The 26,392-nt window shown below is 42.1% G+C and overlaps 1 protein-coding gene across 7 annotated transcripts in view; it reads right to left on the bottom strand.

Annotated features, from left to right (window-relative positions):
• Positions 1-5,494: 5,494 nt before the first annotated feature.
• Asxl3 (ASXL transcriptional regulator 3) overlaps positions 5,495-26,392 on the bottom strand; it is a 173,996-nt gene continuing 153,098 nt past the window's right edge. For all 7 annotated transcript variants that reach the window (XM_031365075.1, XM_031365076.1, XM_031365080.1 and 4 more), the window contains 4 exons: positions 26,078-26,174; positions 23,163-23,268; positions 17,320-19,276; positions 5,495-13,712 (listed from right to left, as the gene is read on the bottom strand). In XM_031365075.1, coding sequence (XP_031220935.1) covers positions 9,957-13,712; positions 17,320-19,276; positions 23,163-23,268; positions 26,078-26,174 — 5,916 coding nt within the window. In that variant the 3' untranslated portion in view covers positions 5,495-9,956. The remainder of the gene's footprint in view (positions 13,713-17,319; positions 19,277-23,162; positions 23,269-26,077; positions 26,175-26,392) is intronic.

Here is a 26,392-nt window from a genome sequence, read left to right as displayed (position 1 = left end):
GGTCCCGCATCTGGCCTGCCACAGACGCGGAAAGTTTGACTGTGCAAGGGACCCCACTCCACGGCTGGGCAGGTGTCAGGGTGTGAGAAGTTGCAGGACCCCCCCCCCCCACTTCAGGGGTGGGAAAGGCACAGTCTGAGGTCCCGCGGGGGTCCCGGGGCCTTCAAGGAGGCTGAGGATGGCTCTTGGACATTCTTGAACACTTGGGCCTGAGGGAGGGTTCTGGCCCAGGGGCTGGGTGGGGAGAAAGGAAAAGGGCAGGAGGAGAGAGCTCCAGCTGGTTACCGTTGGACGAGAGTCCTTGGCTTGCTTGGCAGCTAGCTTGGTTTGGCAGCTTGGTTTGGCAGAAACTGTGGCTGGAGTACAGGGAGGCCTCCGGAGGTTAGACGCGTGGCTCCTTAGGGGAAGACCTGTTCCATTGCTCCAGCATGGCAGATACTGATGAGAAGAGGCAGTTCATGGTTTTCAGGTGTTTATTGTAGAAAGATAGAGAGGGGCCCATGGCCAGAGGCAAGAGTAAGAGCAAGAGGGTAATAGAGTAAGAGAGGGAGGAGAGAGCAAACAGCCCCTTTTATAGTGGGCTGGTCTACCTGGCTGTTGTCAGGTAACTGTGGGGAAGAGCGTACCAGGCTGTTGCCAGGTAACTGTGGGGGTGGAGTCCAGACAGAATTCGAGGAGCTTGGGGCATTGTCTATGTGACTGATGGCCACACATCTCTCTGCTGTTGAATGGGGCTGTGGGAGGCTTTAGCTGCTACAGGAGCCAGGGGACCAAGGGGCGTGGCCAAACACCTGCTGTCCCATTCAGGCAGAAGTCACCGCCCACTAGGTCACAGGGTTCAAGGCCTGTGCTCCATCAATGGGGACCAGGGGATCTGTGCACAGCTCACCGTCGTGTGTGTGTGTGTGTGTGTGTGTGTGTGTGTGTGTGTGTGTGTGTGTGTGTGTGTGTCTGCGTGTGTGTGTGTGTGTCTGTGTAACTTTTGATGGGTTTTGAGTCGCAGCAGGAAGCATCTGCAGACACCAGGCCCAGGCAGTTTCATGTGTAAGAGGTTTAATTGGAAGGGGGGTAGGGGGTAACAGCGCAAGAAGGGAGAGGGGAGAGAGAGAAGAAGAGAGAGAAGAGAGAAAGATGGAGGGAACTATCCATATATTTATATGTGTGGTGACGTAGTAATGCAGGTAAAGGTGGGAGCTGAGCCCAATGGATTCTGGGAATATGGTCGCCGTTGCCCTGGCGACAGGCCTGTGGACCAGCCCACATATCTGCTGCAGGCAGGTTCTGGATGCTAACAACTTTTCTTTTCAGTTCTAGCCATTTATTTGTCACTGGACAATGAACTAATATACTCTACTCCTGCGGGGAAGCCACTTCACCACCTGCTTCTTTACTCAGTTGCCTATGAAACCAGATCCTTGATCAGTCCCAGTACTTCTGAAGTGAAGCTTTTGGAAAGAAAAGTTGGCACTAAAACATCTTTCATTTACCAAGAAGTTAGTGAAAGAGGGATGTTGAGGGAGGAGGGAAAGGCGATGGGGCTAGGTGGAGAAAAGCTGGAAGAGAAGGAGCATCTCACTGGCCCAGAAAACTTTAAGTAGGTGGGATTAGGTGGCCAGGGAGCTTGCAGGAGCTGTCTGTCTCTGCAGCCCTGGGATTACAAGGGTACATTCCCATGCCTGACCTTGTAAAGGCATAAGTTCTTCATACATCCCAGGCAGGAGCTTTACTAAATGAGCTAACTCTAAGCCCCATCCTGTCTTCCTGGTGCTTGACAGGCATGCAGTAATGCAAGAAGAACTATTATGCAAATAGCACTCAATTTAAAAAAAAATTTTAAAAAGTTTTAAAGTTTTTATTTTTGATGTTGAATGTTTCTTTTTCAAGTTACCACTTGATTTACCATAGCATTTTCTCCACAGAGAAATCTTTGATTTATATAAAACTGTATAGTATTGAAAGCAAACAAAAATATTTATGTTGAATCTGCATAGGAAGGAGTCTTCTAAAGGAAGAGGCTGTAAAGTACCCTAGGGGCTCCTAGGAACTGGCTGGGGGACTCTCCCCAGGTCTTTCAGTTTATTTTGAGATCTGAAATGATAGGCAGATGTTTACAATATTTAATATTTCTGCCTAATTGGAAACACATAAGCATTGCAAGTTCCATGAGGTGAGTCCATTCAGAAGAAGTTCCTGTTTGCAAATTACTCAGGTAACCCCACTTTCTTAGGCCAGGAAGAATTGGATACCAGACACTAAAAAACTAAGCAAAATTTTAGTAGCGCCTGGCCCTACACTGGCTTTCCCTGTATTCCTTTATTAATGAGGAGTAGAAAGTCTCAACACTGTGTTCCTCAAGTAAGAGTGTGTCTCGGAACCAGAGATGGATATTTGGTTCACAAGTGAAATCTATTTTCAACTGAGAAGTTTGTGGTAAATTCAGAAACTAGGTAATCCATATGTCACTTTCAAGTGTCCCTGATGTTCTCGGAATGTAGCCAATATTCTGGGCTTTATGAAGAGTGCCCATTGTTCTACTTACAAAAAGTCCAAGGGGAAGTTTCAAAACATTCCATTATGGTTTGGGAAGCTTACTTTGAACCGGGAAGAAATGATTTCCTTCAAAAGTGAGGGCTGAGGAGTTGGCTCAGCAGGTAAAGCGTACAGTAAAAGCATGAAGTCCCAAGTCTAGTTCCTCAGCACACATATAATTGCTTGGGCATCCACAGGCACATGTACACATGTGTATACTTAACATACACATGACTCCACACATGCCATATAGGGTACACAGATATACATATTGAAAGACTGAATTTAGAAATTTGGAAAAAGCATGTTAATGGAAATGCATTAATGCATAACCTTTACCTAAAAGGGGGCATGGAAAACCTCTGTAACAAGCCAAAAAGGTGGAGTAGCCAGTTCCAGGAACTTGGCTAACTCAGAGCCTCAGGGCTCTGGTTCCTGATACCTGCCCCTCCTAACTGATCCACAAATGAGGGCGGAAGGAGGAATGAAGGTCTACTGGTTTACAAGGCTCTACACCCTGCTGAGGCTCTCCACCCTGCCGACCAATAGATAAAGATTACATTCCTAGAAGGAATATGCTCCCCTCCCTAACTGAATACCTTGGGTTGGGTCCCTCTGAAAATTTCCACTGTTTTTATGTTATGTTTCCTTGGTAACCCTCTCCCCACCCCCAATTTGTGGTTTTTCCCTTTAAATACCCCTCACTTCTTGTGTTCGGGGTCGAACTCCTCTGGCCAGCATGGTCATGAGATCGACCCTGGCACCGGCCTATCCCAAAAAAACCTCATGTGATTGTAGCAAGTTCGCTCTCTCATGAGTTATTGGGTGGTCGCATCATCCCGAGACTTGAGTAAGGATCTCCCCAGTTCTGGGGGGTCTTTCATTATCATACACATATGTACTTCTTTCTCTTATATGTATATGCCTTTGTGTGTAAAGGAGACATCTGTGTTGTGAGATAGTAAATGGTAATTGTTGCTTAAAATAGTAGCATAGACATTGACTTTTCCATTAAAGTACACAATGTACACAGCATAAGGTCTCCTCACTGAGAAGTGTGGATGCAGGGGACAGCTTTGTCTACACAGACTCCCAGTCAATAAAACAGGTTTGTTGTCTCAGAGACACTTTTTTTTTCTTTTGGAGACCTCTTAGGATTGATCAATTCCTTCCAGGATTAATGGTTACTTTTACCATTAGTTTTCCATAAGAATAGGTACCATGATGGGATATCACTCAATATAGCTACAAAACATTAGTGGAAGTAAAATGGCCAGATAGGTAGCATTTGCCTCACAGGTCAGGGTAGTCCCCTGACCAGTGAGCAACAATGATATTTAATTATATGAGCAACTTGGATAAAAGGGTTTTGTGGGACTAACAGTCACTGCTCACCTGAAGTTTAATTTAGGACAAAAAGACTCCAATTACTTCTGTGGACTGAAGAATATCCACTAGGATTTCTATCCAATTGTTTTATATAGAAGAGAGCTCACAAATCACTGTAGCAAACACTTTCCTAGTGAGGCTGCTTTTGGTTTTTTGTTTGTTCATTTGTTGTTGTTTTTTTAATGATTTATTTATATTTTGTGTGTACAACTTTTTGGCCTTCATGCATGTTTGCGAATCACATGTGTGTAGTACCTGTGGATGCCAGAGAGAGTGTGAGATTCCCTGGTTCTGAGTTACACTTTGTTCTGATTGTACTTGCTGGTAATCAACTTGGGGGCTCTGCAGAACAATGAATATTCTTAGACACTGAGCAATCTTTCTGATCCTATGAGCGTGCTTCTAAAAGTCTTAGTTTGCTTTTATTATAGTGAGATAGGCCATTAGAACTAAAGAAACACCAGACACAGAGAAAGGCCATGACTTGATGAAAATAGTTTACATCCTAAGAAAGATTGTTACTAAGTCCCATTAGTAATTAAAATAAAGGAATGTTTACACAAAACTGTGTATTCATATCCATCTTATGAGAATAAGTTAAAGTATGTAAACATTTCAAGTCATTTTAAATAAATGTAAGCTGCTCAATTTCTAAGGAGTGTGTGTGTGTGTGTGTGTGTGTGTGTGTGTGTGTGTGTGTATGTACCCTTGGAGACCAGAAGAACAATGTTAGGTCTGCTGAAACTTGAGTTTCAAGTGGTTGTGAGTCACCCAGTATGGGAGCTGAGACATGAAGAAAGGTTTGTTTCCCTGCAAGAACAGCGAGGACAAAGACTTTGAAGTGTTGAGTTATCTCTCCAGTCCTATAGTTTGTTTAATTTGATATAGTGGATTTTGGACTAGAATATGTCTGTGGAATAATGCAACAGAAGCACTTCCAAAGGGCCATGATTGTAAATAAAGTGAATTACGTTAACTGGTTTAACAGCTGCTGAAAATAATGGAGTGTAATTTAGACCCGGGCTCCAAAAGTAAGCATCCTCTTTCGCCATCTGGTGGTGAAAGACAATGATTTCCATGTGCATAAAGCACCCTTGCACTCAGACTGAACAGCAAACTACATTTAATGGCTTCTGATTCATTTTACCAGGAATATATGCATATTTCCATACCTTGATAAACACGACTGGGGTAATTTTGTTCTAATGGTTCATAGTGCTGGATACAAATAACTACAGCTCCAATCGCTCAGCTCTGATACAATATTAACCAGACCAATTCTCTTAAGATTGCTTTCATTTTGTAATATAAGTTAATTCTGGTAGTAACCATTTATTGAAATGAATGCTTCTGATGTAAGAAATTAAGATGTTCCTGACAAGGCCCAAACATTGCTGTAGACAGTATGCTGAGCAGATACCATCAATTTCTGATTTTACTCTGCTAATAATGGTTACAATCATATGTTGACAGTTCCTCACACCAAGAATAAGAGTAGATAACTGAACACTATATGCATGTTTTCCCAAAGAGAACTCTCAAACCTCATAACATCCACAAATTAAAATGACAAGTATTTCGTGTTTTCACTTCTTTATTTTCTCCAGAATATTTTGATACTGAAACCAAATTCTTACTTGGAGAAAGGGAGGAACATGGAAACATAGAGACGGACGTTCCATTTAACTTACATCATCATGAGCAGTCACTTGTGTAGGCAACACTTTTTATTCTTTGTAGAAAAGAAGAAATAAAAAAACAAACAGCACCATTAAAGAATGCATGATCCCTGAATTCTAAACAAAACACTGCCTAAAACTTTCTTTTGAAACGCTTGTTGCAGCCAGTCACATTTAGTCAGGTATCAGAGCAAGCATAACGCTATTCCGTTGTAGCAGTCTTATGGATCAACTGCACCTCCTCCTGAGGGTTTTACACACCTTTCTGAGTTTTTCCTGTGGGAATAATATATTCTTTGGTAGAGGACTGAAGGAGGGTTTCACTTTTCTCTATGCTGATAGGAAATGTCTGTGTACAGGCAGGGCCTTGGCCCCCAGTCTGTGTGTGCCATGCGTGGTGTGTTCTGGTTGACTTCACATTTTGCTGTCACGCTGGAGGAGTAAATTCCGCCTTTGAAAAAAAAAAGGCATTACACGGCTAATGTCAGACAGATGTAAACATTTAGAATACTGACCAAAAGAAGGAACAATACACACGAACACATTTTAAAATCAAATGATACTGAAAACATAAATGAGACCAGATTTCTGCGAAGCAAGGAGGGAATACAGCAGAGTCAGGAAATGAGGGGAACCAGGTAAAGCACTTTTCTGGAACATTCGTGAACAGCACAAACACAACAAATTCTCTCTACAGTCTAGATTATTTTGTGACTATAAAATATAGGTCAAAGCTAAATAGTGTATGCTATTAAAAAAAGCAGCTCCTTTAAATTATAGTAGAAATGCCGTTTGCTTGCCTTACTGTGACAAACATGAGAACAGGAGGCAACACAATTTTACAGTGACATTTTGGCTACATAGGCCCCTGACAGTTGATGAGTTCTGTTCCAGGACTCTTCACATTGTTCTCGGGGAACACAGATGGACTGAAGTCTGAGCTGTGTGTGTTCGGTGGGGTAGGTATCCCCAGGCAGTTATTAGGATGCTGAGCTTCCACACCAGGCTACGACCATACAAGCCTAAGCTTGACTTCAGCATCTAATGCCTGGGCTTCATCACATCCCACCTAAAGAAGCAGGGAGACTGGCCACAGCAAATCCCTCTTTTGAAATTGTGCGAGTGTTTGTAAAGGAAACAGGCTTGCAGCATCGTGTACTTTAAAAAAACAATATGTGTGACTATATTATAAAGCACCACAGGTACCAGACAATTTCTGTATGCTTATTTTGAACTGAATATGAATATCCAGGGTCCAGAAGTAAGCTATGCCTCTATAGCTCACCTGGGAAACAGACAGTGCTATGAAGTCTTTCAAGGAACCTGGCTCAGCCTCATAGGTGTTCAAGTTTGTTTCGTTAATGCCAGGCCTTCACAGGGAAATACTCTATTGTAACTGTGGTGCTCTGGTCACTGGAGTTTGCATTCTTACTTTGGGGAAGGATAAATATTTTCATTTTGAAAATGAATTTTGCATCAGAATTCTCTTATTAACATGCCCATTAACTAGCTAAATGTTTTATACACCTCAGGCATATGCATATCCCATGGAGGGTTATAGAGCATGGCAGTTTCCCTCCCTCCCCTGCTCCAAAAGTGCTATTTTGAGAAATACATCCTTTGTGATTAAAAATAAATACATGTTACATGTGCAAGTTCTGTTCCTGATAGGGGACTAATAATGTCCAATGATCAGGAAAATGCACATATGAAGTTTGCACATTACATCACCATAATCGCATAGTCAATAACATTGTCAAGTTGCACACACGCAGAAACATGTCGAATCAGGAAGCCGAGAAGCTGCTCACCTAATTCAGATATGCTGGCTTTTATACAAAAGTGAAATGCATACCTACAAAATACCTAGCCGACATTTTGCTTCTGAATTTCATTATTGTATTCACCCAAAGACAATGACTCAGGAAAATAAGCTATAAGAGAACATTGAGAATTTAAATTGGGGCAGAAAAGAGGAAGCTGTAGAAAAATTATGATCTTTGGACTTGGGTGACAGAATCCATGCACTATCAACATTTGAATTTCCAAACTTACTATGTGAAAAATCCAAACATACAGAAGGACACTTTTCGTTATTCCCAGGAAGCAATTGGCAGGCAGTACTCAACAAAGGTGCAACTGACAATGAGCTCAATATCCCTTCAGCCTCAACTGTTCCTCTCATACAGAGTGCAAAGGCTTCGTAGACTTGGGTTTCTTTAACAGGTGTCAGCTACTGACGTTGTAGTTCAGAATCTGCTGGTGTAGACAGTATCTGACGCTGGAATAGCAGCGATTAAATAGGAAGGGGTTGGCATGCAAGTGTCATTGTGTATTGGGGTGACCAGCTGTGAGGCTAATCTTCAAAATTAAGATGATATGATACCCATGCAGACCATAAGGGCATCACTGATAAGCACAGCATGCAGATACACCCTGGCAAGGCAGGCAGCTCACCACCCCAGCCTTAAGACTGCAGTCCTGGGGTGTAGCTGGTTAAGCCCACCATTGGCTTTCTCCATTGTCAATTCTGTTAGCTTTAATATGGAAAGGCAGCAACAGGACCAGAGCCCCAATCAGCCATAGGCAGGCCTTTCTTTGCTTTGTTGTCTTAAGATAAAGGATCTTTCACATTCAGTGTTTTGTTAAAACAATGTCTCTGTCACCTAAAGAAATTTGGCAACATCACAATAATAAATTTAGAAGGGGAAAAACCCACTGTAGTTGGTTATGATTTTTTAAGCGTGGCTTTTGTTTCTTTCAGGAATGTGTTTTCTACTCATTCTGGTTAACTTTTAAGATGCATTTTCAAGGAATGTCAAAAAAGTTTACATTGATCCCACATGAAAATACCTTTCACTCTTACCCTGGACACATAATTTTCTTCCATTCTGAATTCTTTTAATTCTATAGGCACAAACAATGGGCTAATGGCACTGTGTTTTGTGCTCTGAATCTGGAATTAACTGGGTGTACTTCTCCTTCCTTTCGTCTTCCAGTTGTGAGCCTGTGCTTTTGAGCTTGCTTTTTGGGAACCAAGCCTCTTGCCAAGCACAGCTGTGTCTGGAATGCAAGGAGTCAGTATATGGGAGGAGCTCAAATCCTCAGTTTTTACTGGATGAACTTTGAAGGGAACTGTGTGAGGTGCGGCATCCCCTTTCCAGTTCCTCTCATAGCTATGAGGAATGAAAACAGCAACACATGCAGGAGGGAGCATTTTTTTTTTTTTAAATAAGTTACTTCAGAGTCGAAGGCAACTATATAGATTGTGAATCAAGAGGGAATAAATGGATCTGAAAAATGTCACCATTCATAGTGCCTTCTGTAGTCACTGTCATCAATGATACCTGTGAAAAGAGGTGGTCAATCTCTGGAAAGGCCAGGGTACCCTGGCATGACTGAGGGCTGCATCCACTCCATGTGTCCCCAATTTCCATGTGGTATTTCCATTGTGAGTAAAATGGCTAATATTTTATCTCGTCAGCCCACCATAATGCATGTACAATGTTTTATTGTTTGATTTCAATATCAGGTAGGGCACAGATTTTCAGATTTGCTCTTAAAAGCCACATGTGGAACACCACAATACTCGGCCCATGATTATCAGTCAATGGATCTTACATTATTAAATATCCAAGGGCTAAAATCAGACTACCTATCGAATGAAGTCTAGTTGTCAATTCAGATGCAATACGTATTCAACCACAATTTGTGGGCAAAATCCAAAGCCAACTTAGGTTTTCGCCCAGTCTCTGAGAAAGAGTAAGAAGGGGGGAAAGAGGTCTGGGACAGTGGACTCCACAGACACATCCTTCATGGACCTTCTGTGATTAGAGGCAACAGAAGGAATCAGATTTTTAAAGCAGGCTCCCATTCCTATTATGACTTGAACCATTGGTTAAGGATAGGTCCTCCAGAATTCCTGCAGAAATGCTCGCTGTGCTGTTGAGCTATGGGAGGACACACGCCTAGCTCAGATCATGCTTATCGTAGTTTTTCAACAGCTGCTTTAGACAACTCATGATGTTCTAACTGTCTAGGCCTGGGTTGCAAGAAAAAAAAAAAGTCAAAATGAAAAAACATGAGGCAGTGACCTGTATACACAGAAACACACCAAGCTGTGAATCGTGACCGAACAGGCAAAAGCCATTCATTCCCGTGCTTTGCCATCATCCCCTATATGAGAAACGTAAGAAAATAATCCCTTAGGAAAAAAAACCAAGATGACTTACTTTTCAATGAAAATATGCTGGCACAGAAGCCAATGCCTTACTTGACTCCTTGCTAATTATGTTAGGCTTTTTCATGTTAAAAATTTGGGGTGCAGGGTGGAGGTGCCAAATCCTTCACTCAGCTCACTTATCGGACAACCAGGCAAGCTACACAAAGTTTGGATGGACCTATGCAGTCATCGTGGCAGAAGGCCCCACAGCCTTTGCACACAATCATGGCTTTGAGCCGGCAAGAACATTTCAGCTCTAACTCGTCTGCATTGCTGTTGTCTGCAAAGTTCTGAACCGGCATCTGAGGGTTTTGACCTGCCAGACCCGTGGTGGTGGTGGTGGCGGGGCTGGAACCACTTCCCAGAATCCCGATGGACTTTTCGATGGCAGAGGCTGCCCTTTTGAAATTTGTGCTCCCAAAGTGTATCGTCGGGTAACTTCCACAGAGCGGTTGTTGCTGGGGTACTGGTAGTTTCTGTGCAGCTAATTGGGTAAAAGGCTTTTGGGGCTCAGAGAGCAGGTAGGAAGAAAAATCTGCATTTTTTAATGCAAATGCCTTCAGCTGCTCTTTCACTTCATTCTGGTCATATGGAACCTGTTTCATGCCCAGTTCACAGCTGCTGCTTAAACCTTCCTCAAAAGAAAGAGGTTCTGATTTGATATTGCTACATATGCCCGTGGACTGGGGCCAATTAAGTCGCTTAGTGGTTTCCATGGTAACCGGTGGTTGCTTTTGATCGGATGGGACTTCTACAGCGGGAAGAGGTGGAGGTAGTGGAGGGGGTGGAGGGGGTGGTGGAGGCAAGGCCAAGGGTGGAGGGGGTGGTGGTGGTGGAGGGGGTGGTGGAGGTGGCAGCGGAGCATGGACCACCGCTTTGCTTGGCATTGTGTGGGTGCTGCCTCCCCCATCCTCGCCATCTTTTATAGGCATGTTGGGGGACAACATATTGGCTAGTCTTAGCTGGTGAGGTGCTGTGGGAAGATTCACGTCTCCCAATGTTTTTTGTTCAAGATGCCTATTGAAGGCAAATGCATTGCAGCCCACTGGGGTCTTGGGAGAGTTCTGTAACATAGCAGCAGAGGGAAGGGGTCCCCTGGCAGCCATGGGCATTTGGTAGAACTGCTGTCTATGTGAGGTACCAGTGTCAGCATGGAAGCCTTCATTTTTGTTCACGTGGAACAGGCTCGGCTGGAAGCTACATGCAGGCAGCAGCCGCTTTTGTTGTTTGACCTCAGGGCTGGGCATGATCCTGTTGGCCATGGAGGGCTTATTAAGCCGTTCCTGCTTAAATGACTGGCTGTGTCCTAGCTGACTCATGCCTGGACTGATGACGCAGGGTACCGCTTTGACATCGGGCTCCATCACCATCTTCCCTGGCTCACATTTAACTTGAGTATGGTCTCCCACTGTCCTGGCTGCTCTCTTTTTGGGATGGTTTTCTCGCTTTCTCATTTGGACTGGTGCTAGAGTCCCTGCCAAATAGCCCTTACCCTCTGGATTTGGAGAGCTGGATGGCATCTCAACCATGCTTCTTTCCAGCCCGGTCTTACCCACTGAGGTAGTCTGAAGGGGCAGAGGGAGCCTGTTGATTTCAAGTTTGGCTCCCAATCTTGGCTGTGGTAACACCTTTTCCAGAGGCAGGTTGCCCTGAAGTAACTGCGTCACCAGTGGGTTATTAGCTTCCACAGAAGACAGGCGGCAGCTTGAGCTGCCTGCGCTTGGAAGTCTTTTCAGGTTGTCTGCGGCCAAGGAGATAGCCTCTTGCACGGGGCTGGTGGTGGAAGGCTTTGTGGCCTGTGTTTGTTGCACACTAGCACTGTTTGTCACCTCTGTGGCTGGAGGAGGACGCTCAGGGACAGGAAAATCCTCAGTGTCCATTCTAAAGCCCTTGTCTACTTCATGAGGTTCGGGCTTCACGGGAAGACTGACATTCGTGATGAGATTCCTAGGGTGGAGATCTGACACGTGTGCATAGTTGGCGTGCTCCGTTTTCACAGCCTTCAGGCCAGTGTGCTCTGCATGTTCTTTCTGTTTACTTGAGCCTGAATGACTAACCACGGGCTGTGTTGTGTTTCTCACTGGGTCTTCGCTCCAGCAAATCCGGTTTCCTGGGTTATATTGATTGCTACAGGTTGTGTCTGTTTCGCTCTTGAAAGTACTTGAGCTTCGTGCTGGCTCAGCAAAGCCATGAACAGGTATGTTCACTTCATTTAGTTTATCTGAAAGAGTAAGGGGCAGCTCTCGGAGACCAGTGCAAGTGGCCTGCAATGTCTTACAGTCCTGTTTGGCCGCAGGAGCAGCAATGAAAACAGAACTATGGTCAAGTCCTTCACTTGTGGCCTGCTCAGGTCTACTGATGACAGACACCTGAGGGCATGCCACAGGCTGGATGGATACATCTGTCCTCACTGACCTAGTCTGGGAATCCAAGCTTGAGTCTCCACTTTCAATGGAGACCGTCAGAGACAAGTTGGAGGTCAGTGTCGTGCTGTGGTCCACAATGACTTTACAAGGAATTGATCTGTTTATGGTCGCTGGGACAAAGCTCCCTGGTGGCTGCTGAGGTTTCTCAGAATTGTCTGTTTTGTTTCGAGGCCCTGAAGTGTTGTCCAAGCTCTCCCCACTTATTTTGGGAGGACAGTTGTAAGAGTTTACAGTGAGCATGTTTCCTGCAAACATTGAGATGGGCGGGCGCGGAACCAGTGAATCAGTGACGGCCACTGAATCGTCACCGCTGAGGGCTGTTCTCACGGTGGCACCCATGGACACGGTGGCCTGTTCTTCACTCCCAGGCATGGCTATCTTCTCAGAAGCAAATCTGTTATTAATCCCTGTGGGGGGAATCAAGACAGAGCTGGTGCAGAGGTGGTTTGGCAAATTACTTCCAATGGTGGGAGCTGGCACAGAAGTGTACTGATTGGACATTACGTTAGCAGCCTTGCTACTGGGTACCAGCAGGGCCTTCCCATCCATGGAGTTTGACTGTCCGGTACCTTCTGGAGCAGCTGGTATAGGAGTCCTGTTGATACATTTTGGTACAAGGGCAATGCATGGAGTGTCAGATCCCTGGATGGATTTCAACATGCTTATATTACAAGCAGAAATCGTACTGTTTGCACTGTCAACAGACATGAGGACAGAAGATTTGTCAACAGGACTCACAAAGGGATGCTCTTTAATTGCTCCCGACATAGCAGTGCTGCAGACAGACATAGGGATGGGGTTGATGGGACTTTTATTATGAAGTATGGGTACACTGCTATTTTCTGAAGAGGTAGATGAAGCAATTTTCTCAGTTAAATGTGACACAGGTATGTTGTCATCAGAACTATGTACAGACAAGTCAGTGGCAGTTTCTGGAATCTGAGGTGGGTTCAGAGGCTGCTGTAATACAGTGGTGGTCTCCCGGATGTGTGCAGGCTTGCTGCTAGGAGATCTGCAGTTTGGATTGATGATAATGACTCCTGTAGAGCCTTCCATTTTTGTCTCAGGGGTAGGAGAGGCTTCCATATTGAGAGATTCTTCCTTGGTGCTGACAGTAGGTAACCGGGTCTCCTTGGAGGTCTGGAAGAGGTGGACTCTGGACTGATGTTTCGCAAAGAGCTTAGCTTTGGTCTGCTCTTTGATGTGGGCTAGGGTTCTCACCTTTCCACCTTCTCCTGGGCTTCCCATGGCTCCTGAGACAATGCTCGCTGCAGCTGCAACCGCAGCAGCTGCAGCAGCCTCACGCTGGGCCCGGGCTTGTTGAGCACGGGCCTTGATGTCTGCAAGAGTCCTGGCTCCCGTGTTCCTCCCACTGCTGACTGATGTACTAGGGGATGCCCTTGACTCTGCTTTGGAGACTGGCTGGCTCTTAATGATAAAAGGTGGCCCAATTTTAGAAAGCTGTATCTGAAAGAGGAGAGAATAAAATGATATCAGCATGCAACCAGTAAGGAGGGTGCTGGAGCACAGTAACTCAAGGGAAGAAGGAGGACTATGGATACAATTCAGTTGGTTCAGAACTTGTCTAGCATGCATGAAGTCCTGGGTTATATCTCTGTAATCCTAACACCAGCAGGAAATAAAGGCAGGTGATTCTCTATAATCTTGGATCCAATCTGGTCTACAAAACTAGTTTCAGACTACACAGTGAGACCTGATCTCATCTTAGGCTATCTATTGAGCTTGAAGGAAGCTAGAACTCCATGACCTCTGCCTTAATAAAAGATGGTTAGTGGGATGGGAGTAAGCTGCATTCAGTTAAAATGTGGATTGAAATATGTCCCAATGCCTGCATGTACATTTAGGGGACAAACAAAATGTGCAGTATGAATGTGACAATGAAGTTTTTCACCTATGAAGGCATCAGCCAATAATTTCATTTAGCAAAATATGAAGAATACTCTTAAAGTCACATATGAATAAAAGCAAACCACATGCTTCTTAGGATGAGATTAGCTCATGGTTGAGCACTCTTTTAATCAGGAGGCCAGTGAGAGTCTGAGGTTAGCCTAGTGAGTTTTGGGTCAGCATGGGCAACATAGAAAGACCATGCCTTAAAAAATAGATGATAGATAGATAGATAGATAGATAGATAGATAGATAGATAGATAGATGAAACATAGATAATACATATATAGATAGATGATAGATAATAGAGGGATTATTATATATACACAGAGAGAATAGGGATAGATAGATGATACATATATAGACAGATGATAGATGGATTATATGTATATGTGTATATATACATATATATGTGTGTATGCACATATGTGTATATATATATATATTTATACACACACAGAGAGAGAGAGAGAATAAGTGATAGTCAGAAAGATTCATAGATACTTACTTTTAAAATTATCTTCCCTGTTAGAGAAAAACAAACCAACTGAGATGTTTACTACTACTTTAATCTTCCTTCACTTAATCCAAAGAAAATAGCTCTGGCCAAGAAGCATGGAGACCACGGATCTTATCCTGGCTTTGTAGAAGATTACTGTGTGCCTCAGTGGCTCTATGATCAGAGGGTGGTACAGTTTTGATGGACTCTCATAAACATCTGGCATACTGCCTAACATGTGCAATAAGCATACTATGACTGTGTATAAATTCAGTTATTTCTGGCCAGCAGCTTTATGTAGTCAGAGGATGCTGTACTTAAGCTGTGTATTACCATGACATTTTAATTTAAAAAGGGATAGGTGACTTGACTACCTTTGCATTACAAAACAAATGAGTTGAGTGAATTCTTCTAACACTGATCATCTACAGGGACACTGTACCTGTCCCAGTCCAGTCTACACTGCCTACCTAGTCATTTAATAGGCCAAAAAGTCAATATAGGTCAATAGGTCAAAAAGTCATCATGTCATGTGGGAGGTACAAGAGCTCTTGTGCAGCCTCCCATGGTAAGGCTGTGATGAACCAGTCACTAAGAACATCCTCAGAGTCACAGTTTTGGGGCTGGTAGGGCTCTGGTTGCTGTCCTCATTTCAAACTTGGAAGCTATCTGCCCGGGGATTTGACAATCATATAGTGACAGAGAGTTTGTAATTACCTAATTTGACTGTTCACAGGTATGATCCCTGTGGCCTGCCCTTCCTCAGGTAGAACAAGGCTGCACCAGAAGATTTATATATTTCTCCAAAACATATATGTATATTGGCATTATAATTCCTGTGTGGGTACAGAATCTTCCCACTTGGGATGCATTTCTGGGCTTCTAGATAACTTCTTATCTCTCTCAGCAATCTTTTATTCTTATGTACAAACTGCTTATAAATCATGTCCTCCAATCCGTAGCCAAGAATCACCTATTTACCAGAAAGGTTACTTTTTTTTTCGAGACAGGGTTTCTCTGTATAGCCCTGGCTGTCCTGGAACTCACTCTGTAGACCAGGCTGGCCTCGAACTTAGAAATCTGCCTGCCTCTGCCTCCCAAGTGCTGGGATTAAAGGCGTGTACCACCACTGCCTGGCTAGGATTACATTTTTTTTTGTTTGTAATATTTCCCTTAGTCTAAATAATTAAAATAATAAAATTCTATCTATGTCTGCTTAATCAAGAGGTCCAAGACAAATACTAAGGGCATAAATTACTTTCTGACTTTCTGAAAACACATATCTATTATATATGTATCTACTCAACCTAGTAATATATACTTAAATAAAGTCAATAGCAATCTGAATATCAGCTTCTGGTTAGAAAAATAACACTGGCATGAATAACATAAGGATATTTATGCTTTTCTTTCTATGGTTTATAATTTAAGCAGTAGAGTGATTTATTAATTGGTGTTTGCAATGGACCTTTAAATGATCAGAATCTTATTTAATAGACACTGTTTTATTAAATAAAATAACTAAAACCACACTCTTAAAACTCAGCCTTTTAAAGATCCTAAATCACCTATAAGATTGGGTGTAACAGAGAAAAATAAAAAAAAAACCTGTCCTTTTAAAAAGCTTAAGATTATTTTAATTCTACAGTGACCTACGATGAGGAAATCATCCATTGTACAAACATAAACTGAAATAGACAAAAGACACAAATGAACATGACAGAGCGTAGCATAATTTGTAATCAGAGATTTCTTTTGAACCAGCCTTAATTTTCGTTTTTCTTACCCACCTACAACTTATATAGCATATGTAACTTCTTAAAGGACACACTGATTCAGGATAAAATCAAAGTATTTAAAGAGGGTTATCTATTCAAAAAGCTTTATAATTTGGTGACATCCAAGCCTTCTTTAATATCTTGGAAACAAAATCTTAGATTTATTGATACATCTACTGCATTTTTTCCTAGTTCATAATGATCTTTTTAAAAATTTGCTTAAAAAATATTCAAAGGTGCTGCATAAGCCATGCTCTTTATCTGTGGCAGTGGCAGTGGCAGTGGATGTTCCATGTTTGCTGGCCCTTCATCTCTCAGTGCCAGCTTTGCTCCTGACTCAAACCTGTGGGATTTTATCTTTTACACTTTCCCAAGTTCCTCGTCTGTACCATGATATCCATAAAATTCCTGACCTCTCCATGTTGTACAGGGTCTACCAGGCCCTACCCTTTCCTACATTGTTCCTAAATCTTGCTTTTAAACCGACAGGTAATTCAGATCATCTTGCATGAACTCATGGTGTAATTTATTAAGGTTTTTAAAAATGTGTGTGTCTGTATGTGTGCTGCAGTGTGCTTGCAAGTACCAGGAACAACAGAAAGCTACAGATCCTCTGAAACTGGAGTTAAAGGTGCTGTTGAGCCACCTGGTATGGACGCTGGAATGGAATATGGGTCATCTGCAAGAGTGATAAATGTTCTTAACCATTGATTCATCTCCGAAGTCTTCTCTATGAGGTTTTTAAAGATAATCTAATGTTAGAGTGAATATAAGCAGATTAGATTATAGTTTGCTATGTGAAGCCCCAAAAGGGAAGCATCTAACTTTTGGAAATAAAGTTTCTAAATAAGGGGCCATATATATGATAGTCTGTTTTCAAACATCTTACCTTGAGAGGGGGAACCCTGGGCTCCTCTCGTGGTGGTTGTTCTCTCTCAGGAGGGCTGCTGGATGCTAGGCTCCGAGCTGACTGATCATCTTCTATCCTAGCTCTTTTTTCTTTACATATTCCAAAGCTATGCTCCACAGTTTTCCTCTTTGATATCTCTGACTCTCTATTTTCATTTCTTATCCCATCGGGTGACTTGGAGGGCTCAGATATTTTGGAAGTATGCGAGGTCTCCAATCGATTCAGTGTACTGCTCTGCTTATGTACTTTGTTTCTTGAGCCTTCTAAAAATGTAGCCTTATCTACTGATGGTACATATTGCTTGTCCTGTAGTTTAGCTGGAGGGAGCTCATTTCCCTTGGTCTCTGTTTCCTCAGAAAAGACAGGGACTTCCAATGGTGAAGAAACCCCTTTCTGTTCAGTTCTTTGCAGAACACCGTGGTTTTTAACTTTTGTCATTTCTGTAGAAGGAAGTTCTGGGATGGAAGTGGCATAGAGCTTCTCCATTTCAACGCGAGAGTTACAAGGCTCCTGACTCAGAGTCTGGCTATGTGATTCTTCAGTTGGAAGAGCTTCAGGCACCATGGCAGAACTCATGTTGATGGGCTCTGGAATGGTGGACAAAGGCTTTGGGTGGGAGATGAGGTTCTCTCCCAGGGACTTGGTGGGGATGGAAGGCTCCTCTTTCTGTGGAGAGATAGCTTCTTCTTCAGATCCTGAAGGCGACTTTCTCTGTTGATGCACCATTCTTTCATTCATGGAAGAATTAGAAATTGGAGAAGTCTCTGCAGGAATTGGCAAACTGGATACAAAAGGCGTCTCAGAGGCGAGAGGCATGGAAGACACTGAAGAAGTTTCTGATGTCAGTGGTAAATCAGACATTGGAGATGCTTCGGACGTTAGAGGTAAGTTGGATACTGGTGATGCCTCAGACGTCAGAGGCAAGTTGGACATAAGAGATGCTTCTGAGATTTCAGGTGAGGTGGCTAGTGGAGAGACTTCTGACACCAGAGATGCATGAAGGCTCTCCCCAGTGGGGTTTCTCTGGTTGTATTTATCTGTATTCTCAGTGCTGGACACCTCAGAACAGAATGTTGTTTCCAGAGAAGCTGGAGTGCATGACTCTTCAGATGTGGACTGTGTTTCCCCACCTGGGGATGGAAGGCTGGCACACACTCCCTCTGGGCTCTCAGGGGAGAAGGAAGTCTCAGAGATACAAGCGTTTTCAGAGAGCTGTTCTTCAGGGTCACTTTGCAGCTCCATATCCACAGCAATTCCCTCATTTGGAAGTTGGCTTTCTAGAGAAGATGGCCCTGCTCTCAGGGTCATGGCACTGGTCTCTATGGTAGTTTCTTGCTCCTTCTGTTCCACATCAAGGACATGGGTGACAGATGAAGGGCAAGGAAGAAGAGAGTCACAGATTTCTAGTTGGTCAATAACAACTGACATTTCTTCCTGGGGACATTCTAATTTCTCAACTATCTTCACTTCAATGTGAGGTAAAGTGTCTAAAATATCATTCATTACAACACAGGACTCCAAGCTGTCTTCCGGGGCTGCTACCTGGGGTTCTTCACAAGATGTGGCAGGACTTTCAGACTCCTCAGAAAACTCAGGAATTGTCTTAAGGTCTTCATCTTGGCATTCGTAGATAGTTGTCTCTACCTCTTCTGCCACTTCCTCTTGAATCACAGATTCCTCCGGGATAAGTATGTCTTCTGTCTCTGATTCTGTCATCATGTCCTTCACTGGAACCTCTGTCATAGGGCAAACGGTAGTGCAGAATTCAGGCTCCAAGGAAGCTGAACTTTTCATGATTTTTGGTTGCTGTTCTTCTAATATATTCTGAGCAGAAGGACCAGGAATGCCAGAGTCCCCATGTGAAGAACTCCCTTCAGCTCCTTCATGATTTGGTCCAGTAGTAAGCTTCATAGATTCTTCTCTGGACATGCCCAATCTGAGGAAGAAGTAAAGACATCAATGTATAGCCATGAAATAAAAGGCTCACATTGGATCTCTTACAAGTTCAGAATTCAATAAAGGTAAATGTGTCAATGTAATCATACAACCACTAAGCCATTTGATTGATTTATATTAAGTAGTTACTGATATAGGCGCAGTGCTACCATTATACCTAAAAGAAGCTACAGCTAATTAAGAAAGGCAAATTTTGTTTTATATGTAAAGAGTGATGAATCTTACCAAGCATTGGTAAAGTGAATTTAAATGTTATAAATAACAATGAATCAGAGAATATGGCTAGAAAAATCAAAGAATAAATAAAACCTAAGTTTTTTTAATCAGAAAGCAAAAAATATATCTTTGTAATATAAAAATTATGGTGAGTTTAAAGCATAAAATGGAAATAATTAAATAAATGGGAATTTGGAGAAATCTATCAGATTTTAAAATTGAAATGACATTCAAACATTGGGTATCTTAGAAACAATCTAAGAAGTTACTCAATCTTTATCTTACTATCTAATTGTCTAATTAACATGAAGATAAGACAATTTTGAAGTTATTCTAACAGATGATACTTGTGTCAATCAAATGTGTGTGCATGCCTTATTATGAAGATGTTCCATATAGCATAGCAGAGAAAAATTGCAAGATTATTTATTCTAATGTTGAGTGCCCAAGCAAGGCTAAGAAGATACAGTGAAATATGCAATGAGTCACTGTTTTCTTCATATTAAGTTGCAGCATCAGCAGCAGATGGTAGAGAAAAACATCATAAATGAAGCCAAATTAGGGTGCAGGAAAATTTTGGATAACAAAATTCTTAGGAAACCTCAAAGCAATGAAAAGACACATGGTATCAGTCACCTGAGAGGTGTCTGGTGCTGTGGCGGATCTCCCAAACAGTGGGGAGTCCAAGTAACGTCGCAAGAGCAAAAGAGAAGAAGCCACTACTGCTGTGTGTCACTTCTCCAATATGAATTAATAAGGTAGTAAAGATCAAAGGACAAGTTATATGATGTCAAAAAGTAAAAATAACAACCTAGTGATGGTCTACAGCTCTGGCTTCTCAGTCCTCCTTATACTATGACCCTTTAATACAGTTTCTCATGCTGTGGTGATCCCCAGCCATAAAATCATTTTCATTGCTACTTCATAACTGTAATTTCCCTACTGTTATGAATCGTAATGTAAATATTTGACATACAGGATATCTGCTATTCAAGCCCCCTAAAAGTTCATTTGACCGCCAAAGGAGTTATGACCCATAGGTTGAGACTTACCGGACTACAACAAGGAAAGTCTCTAGGGTATGGTCTTGTGTTTCAGAATGTGATAATGGCTGTGGAAAGTTGTTAGTTGTGGTATAGTCGCTGACATCTTCTGTGACAATGCCTCTCCATCAAATGTGCTTGGGAATCTGGGAGTATCCAAACTTCTTGGATAAAATGTGCATCTTTGTGAATTTTTATGGGGATTATTTGTGGAATTAAGATTTTAAACAACTAATTGAACTTTAAAATATAGACTGTACCATTTAGCTTCATGTTTCCTGCTACCTACCTAACCTTTTATAATAACATCAATGTAGATGATCTATGGGTAGGCTTCAGGCATGTACTTCACACCTTTTCATGCTTCCAAGCTTCAGAATAACCTAGAAAGCCGCCAACAATGTGAATTTCTGGGTTTAAGTCCTAGAGTTGCTCCATCAATACATTTCAAGTGGATGTTGAAATCTGTGTGTATATTTAAATAAATTATATGAATTTATCTCTATTTAGTTTTGCATATGTGTATGTGCATCTAAGAACCCAGCTAGAGAAATCAAAGACCTCACTGCTTAGAAGTACTGTGAATGAGGACAATTCACCAAGGCTGGCCCATAGTGAATAAGAAGCTTATTTGTATGAGCGAATGTGTATATGCATGTGAATATTTTCACGTGTGTATAGCTGCATGTGTGCACATGGATGTGTATGTATGTGAACAATAAGGTCATCCTCCAGTGTTATTCCTCAGACATTAGTCACATTGGTTTTATTTATTTGTTAATTTATTTACAATTTATTTGTTTCTATGTGTGTACATGAGTGTATTGTGCATATACATACATGTATAAAAGCCAGAAAAAGACATCTGATCCCTTGGAGCTTGAGTTATAGGTGTCTTCAGGATGTGTTGTTTTGTTGTGTGGGTGTTAGGATCCTCATGGTTACATAGAAAGTGCTTTTAATTGCCGGGCCATCTATCTGACTCCCCATCTGCCTGCTGGTGTTTGTATGCTGTGTATGAATGCTACTTGGGCTGGGCAGTGGTGGCACACGCCTTTAATCCCAGCACTTGGGAGGCAGAGGCAGGCAGATTTCTGAGTTTGAGGCTAGCCTGGTCTACAGAGTGAGTTCCAGGAAAGCCAGGGCTACACAGAGAGACCCTGTCTTGAAAAATCCAAAAAGAAACAAAACAAACAAACAAAAAAGAATGCTACTTGGCTTTTGATACTGATTTTGTTCACTGACCTTTGAGCTTATCAAACAGGTAAGGCCAGCTGACCAGCAGCCCCACCTTCCCAGTGCTAAGATTATAAACGTGCCATCCCAAACACCATTTACATTGGTTCTGGAGCTTCACTGAGCTCCTCCTGGGTGCACAGGAAGCACTTTATGAACCAGGCTACTCTCCTTTGCACATATACAGTCAGCCCCTTAAGACAGATTGCTTCCATTTGCAGAAAAGCTCAAGTGAGACTTCTGGGGGTTATTTAACCACTGACAGGAGATGTCTACGAAATGAAACAGAAGATATTCCCTGAAACCATCTCTGTACCTTTTATAAAAACATTAGTCAGCACAATTTCCTCTACAAAGACCTGGAGCTACAAATTAATAGCTTCTTGCTCTCCATTCCTAGAAATCTGGTTGTCTGAGACAGAGATTCTTCCCAAACAATGCCTGTCTGCTAAACAGGACGCAGAGCGAGAACTGCTGTCAGGTTCAGTTCTTACTGTATATATATATATGGTTGCTATTGCTTACAGCATACTCAGAGAGAAGGCCCTAGCCAGTAGGTAAAAGTCCTAGCCATACACATATGATAGACAAAGACTGATAACTTCAGAACCCATGCAAAAAGCTAGACAGAATGGGGAGCACCTGTAATTCCAACTTTCCTACAGTGAGATGGGAGAGAAAGACAGGAGACTCAGCTGAAGGCCGCAGAGCCAGCTAGCCAGGAGTATGCAGTACAATGGCAGGGACCCTGGATGATACCCAGTCGTTGTTCTCTGACCTCTACACAGGTGCTGCATCAGAATGTTCATTATGAACATACACATCATACACATATACACACTAAATTGAAAAAAAAAAACAACACACAATGCTCACTAAAAATGTTAAATCAAACTGCACTATATACATAGAATGGAAGATGATATCTCAGGCTCTCTCCAACACAAGAAATAGGCACACACTAGAATGGACACCTCAACTCACTATTTGCAGAGGACAAGCATGAGAATTAAGTGTTCCTCAACTGTGTGTCTTCAGAATATTTATTAATGAAAATACTTGGATTGAAAACTAAGGGAACTTAATCAAAATCCACTGAAGAAAACTACAACTGACTTCTTCGAGATTTCACCTGTAATTTTAGACCTAAGATGATGTTTCATGCACATGTTATAAACCTTGAAAGCTCATTTTTAAAATTTAAGTGCTGATATGCCACTATAATTTTACCTCCAATTTCGTTCACTGGGGGACCATTGCCTTTTCTCGCAGGTTTATTAAGTTTTACAGCATCTGAGGGTGCCATGGGAAGCAGAGAATTACGTTTTCATTTCCTTCTAAGAGAAATAAGAGAAAATCTCTAGTACTTACCTCTCTCCATAAAACCTCTCAAAGAATTTTTCTTTCCAAGGTTCTGTTTTCTTTTCCTTCTCAATTTCTTGCCTTATTCTTAATTGCATTTCTGGGGTAAACTCTCCTAGAAAGAAAATTGCAATAAATTGAATTAAAATGCTCATGCCTTCTGCCAATTTGGAAAGACCATGTGCCATTCAGTTGAGTAAACTTCACTGGATATTAAAAGTAAGAAGCGTAATGATCACACTTTTAATATTGTCCATTTTATGAACATCGCTCAAATGCTCATTTCACATTAGACCAACTCTAAAACATTTGGCATAGATATTACATACTATGGGTTGGAAATGAAACTGCATATTTACTGTCCTGGAGGAAATCATCCTGATGGAAGTAGAAGGTGCATAATGGACTATGAAATACTGTCCAAAGCCCTGTACCGGCCGTAAGAACATATGCATTGAATGTAGAGACAGGACAGCACTTAATTTTCCCTAAGTCAATTAAAGAGGATTACATTTAGGAGTTGAATCTTGATTTAGCTTTTAAAGGAAGATCAGGCTTATGTGATTAAATCACAAGGTGCAGAGCCATGCATATGCATATTTATGTCCTTTTGAGTGGTCAATTCTTAACAGAATATCGGACGAAATTAAGCAGAGAAGGAAGGCTGAAGCTAATTACCCAATGCACACTCTAAGGAGAGATCAGCATTTCCTTCAGGAGATAGGAGTACCTTATGGCATCCCATGAGGGAAGAACACAGACAAGTAAGTAGTCTGGAAAGACAAGAGACAAAGTGGTGGAGAAGCCAACGGTCTCCTGCCTGAAGGCTGCTGAACAGCATGGAGAGAAAGATGTAGGTTATAATTGGGCCAGCAACAGTGGGAAGGCTAACAGGTATTAAAAGTAGAGTCACAGATACCATCCAGGTTTTAGAGTCCCCATGTGTGAGGGGAGGATGATAGTTCGGAGAGAGCAGAAGGAAGAAGAGAAAAGCAAGGGGAAATCCTAGGTTTAGTACACAGCATTTGGAATTTAGAGTCTGTAGAACAAGCTAGTGAGATTTATAAATGCTGATAAAAGACCTGAGGTGAAGGGAAGGGACCATAGACCCGGGTGGTAAACAAGGTTGCTTGGAGAAAATGTACGGTTTGAAAGAAAATGTTATGTTAAAAATGTCATTATTTACTACAAAAAAAGGAGTTCCCAATAGAAGCCATGAGGACACTGTGAAAATGCAGGCTTAGGGAATAATCTTAAATATACTACAAACCTCTAAGGTATGTCGTTTGATATAAAATAGGGTTAAAAAGTATGAACAGTAAGAATAAACAGCAGTATGAGGAGAGGAAGTGCCCGGTGAGGACTGAAAAGGCACAAGGTGGAGGCATTCGCATTGCCAGGAGAAGCTTAGGTTTGCAACCAGGGCCAGCAACTCAGAGTGAGGGAGTCATGTGCTGCATTGGGATTTTAGTCTATCCTAAACCCTGGGTTGAGTTCAAAGGAAGGAAATGATGACAGAAGCTCTGGGGCAAAAGACGGTCCAAGTTTCCTTAGAGTCCAGTGACCATGGAAAAACACAGTGGTTCAAACTATGTTGTAATTTCAAAAAAATTATATTATATATAAAAATGTATATGTAAAATCTATGGTATATCACACATTCTTCACAAATGTCTGATATTAACAATGCTCCCCATCATGAAAGAATTAGTATGTTGCTTTAGAAAAGGGGGGAAATTAAAAAATAAAAAGAAATACTCTCAAAAAAACCAGAATAGCGGAGGAACTGTACTAAGTGAAAATGTGTCTCAGTGGGGAGTGGGGAAGACCTGGAAGTCAGAGAAACATAAAGCTCAGTACAGTATATGCAGGTACACTCCACAAGTGTGTGCATTTTACAGTGTGTGAGTATATGACAGTGTTGTGTGCTTTACTGAGTGTGTGTGCTCTCCAGTGTGTACTCTCCAGTGTGTATACTCTAGAGTGTGTACATGTTAGAGTGTATGTACTCTAGAAAAGCACATTTACTCCACCATAGTGTATGTACTTTAGCACAGTGTGTGTGTGCATTCTAGCAGTATGTGGGTACTCTAGTCGAGTGTGAACTCTAGCAGTGTGTGTTCTCTAACAAAGTGCATTACTGCCATATGTCCTCTAGCACAGTGTGTGCACTCTAGCATAGTATGTCTGCTCTAGCAGAGTACATGAATTCTAATGCAATACATATGCTCTAACATAGTTGTGGCAGTTTGAATATGCTTGGCCCATTGGAACTGACACTATTAGGGGGTATAGCCTTGTTGGTGTAGGTGTGGCCTTGTTCGAGGAAGTGCGTCACTGTAGGGGTGGGCTTTGAGTTCCTGTGCTCAAGTCCCACTCAATGTGAAAGAGAGCCTCCTCTTGGCTGCTGCTGAAGCCTTTCTCCTCCTGCCTGCTTTCAGATCAAGATGTAGAAATTTCAGCTCCTTCTCTAGTACCATGTCTGCCTGCATACTGCTAAGCATCCCACTATGATGATAAGGGACTAAACCTTTGAAACTGTAAGCTAGCCTCAATTAAATCTTTGCCCTCTTATGAGGGTTGCCTTGGCTACAGTGTCTCATAGCAATAAGACCCTAACTAATAAGACAATAGTGTATACACTGTATCAGTTTGTGTGTCTCTCTGTGTGTGTTGTGTTCCTGCAGCACATGTGTATACTCACATAGTACATGTACTGTAGCAGTGTGGGGTGTATCTAATATCATATATGTGCCCTAGCAGAGCATGCACACTCAGCATAGTGTGTTGTAATAAAGTGTGTGTACTCTAGCACAGTCCAGGTGCTCTAGCACAGTCTGTACACTCTAATGTACTACCACCTGTGTTCTAATACTCTATATATGCTTGAGCATGTCACATAATAACAGGAAACTGAGATTTACCTTCTGCCAGTCGTTGTTTCCACCCTTGTGCTGCGTATGCAAAGAATTCATTATTTAGAGCTGAAGTACTGAGGCGTAAAATTCCATCACTTCCCATCTAGGAAATAAGCCGACAAAACAATATTCCATCAGAGATAATTCAAAGGAAAAGCATGCAAAAGAGAAGCAAAACTTGAGCAGTAGTGTGTGTGTGTGTGTGTGTGTGTGTATGTGTGTGTGTGTATGTGTGTGTATGTGTGTGTGTGTACGTGTGTGTGTGTGTATATGTGTGTGTGTGTGTATATGTGTGTGTGTGTATGTGTGTGTATGTGTGTA

This window comes from Mastomys coucha, unplaced genomic scaffold (assembly GCF_008632895.1).
Source record: "Mastomys coucha isolate ucsf_1 unplaced genomic scaffold, UCSF_Mcou_1 pScaffold13, whole genome shotgun sequence".
Lineage (NCBI taxonomy): Eukaryota > Metazoa > Chordata > Mammalia > Rodentia > Muridae > Mastomys > Mastomys coucha.
Note: the sequence above shows the minus strand (reverse complement) of the source record. Positions and strands in the feature narration are given on the sequence as shown.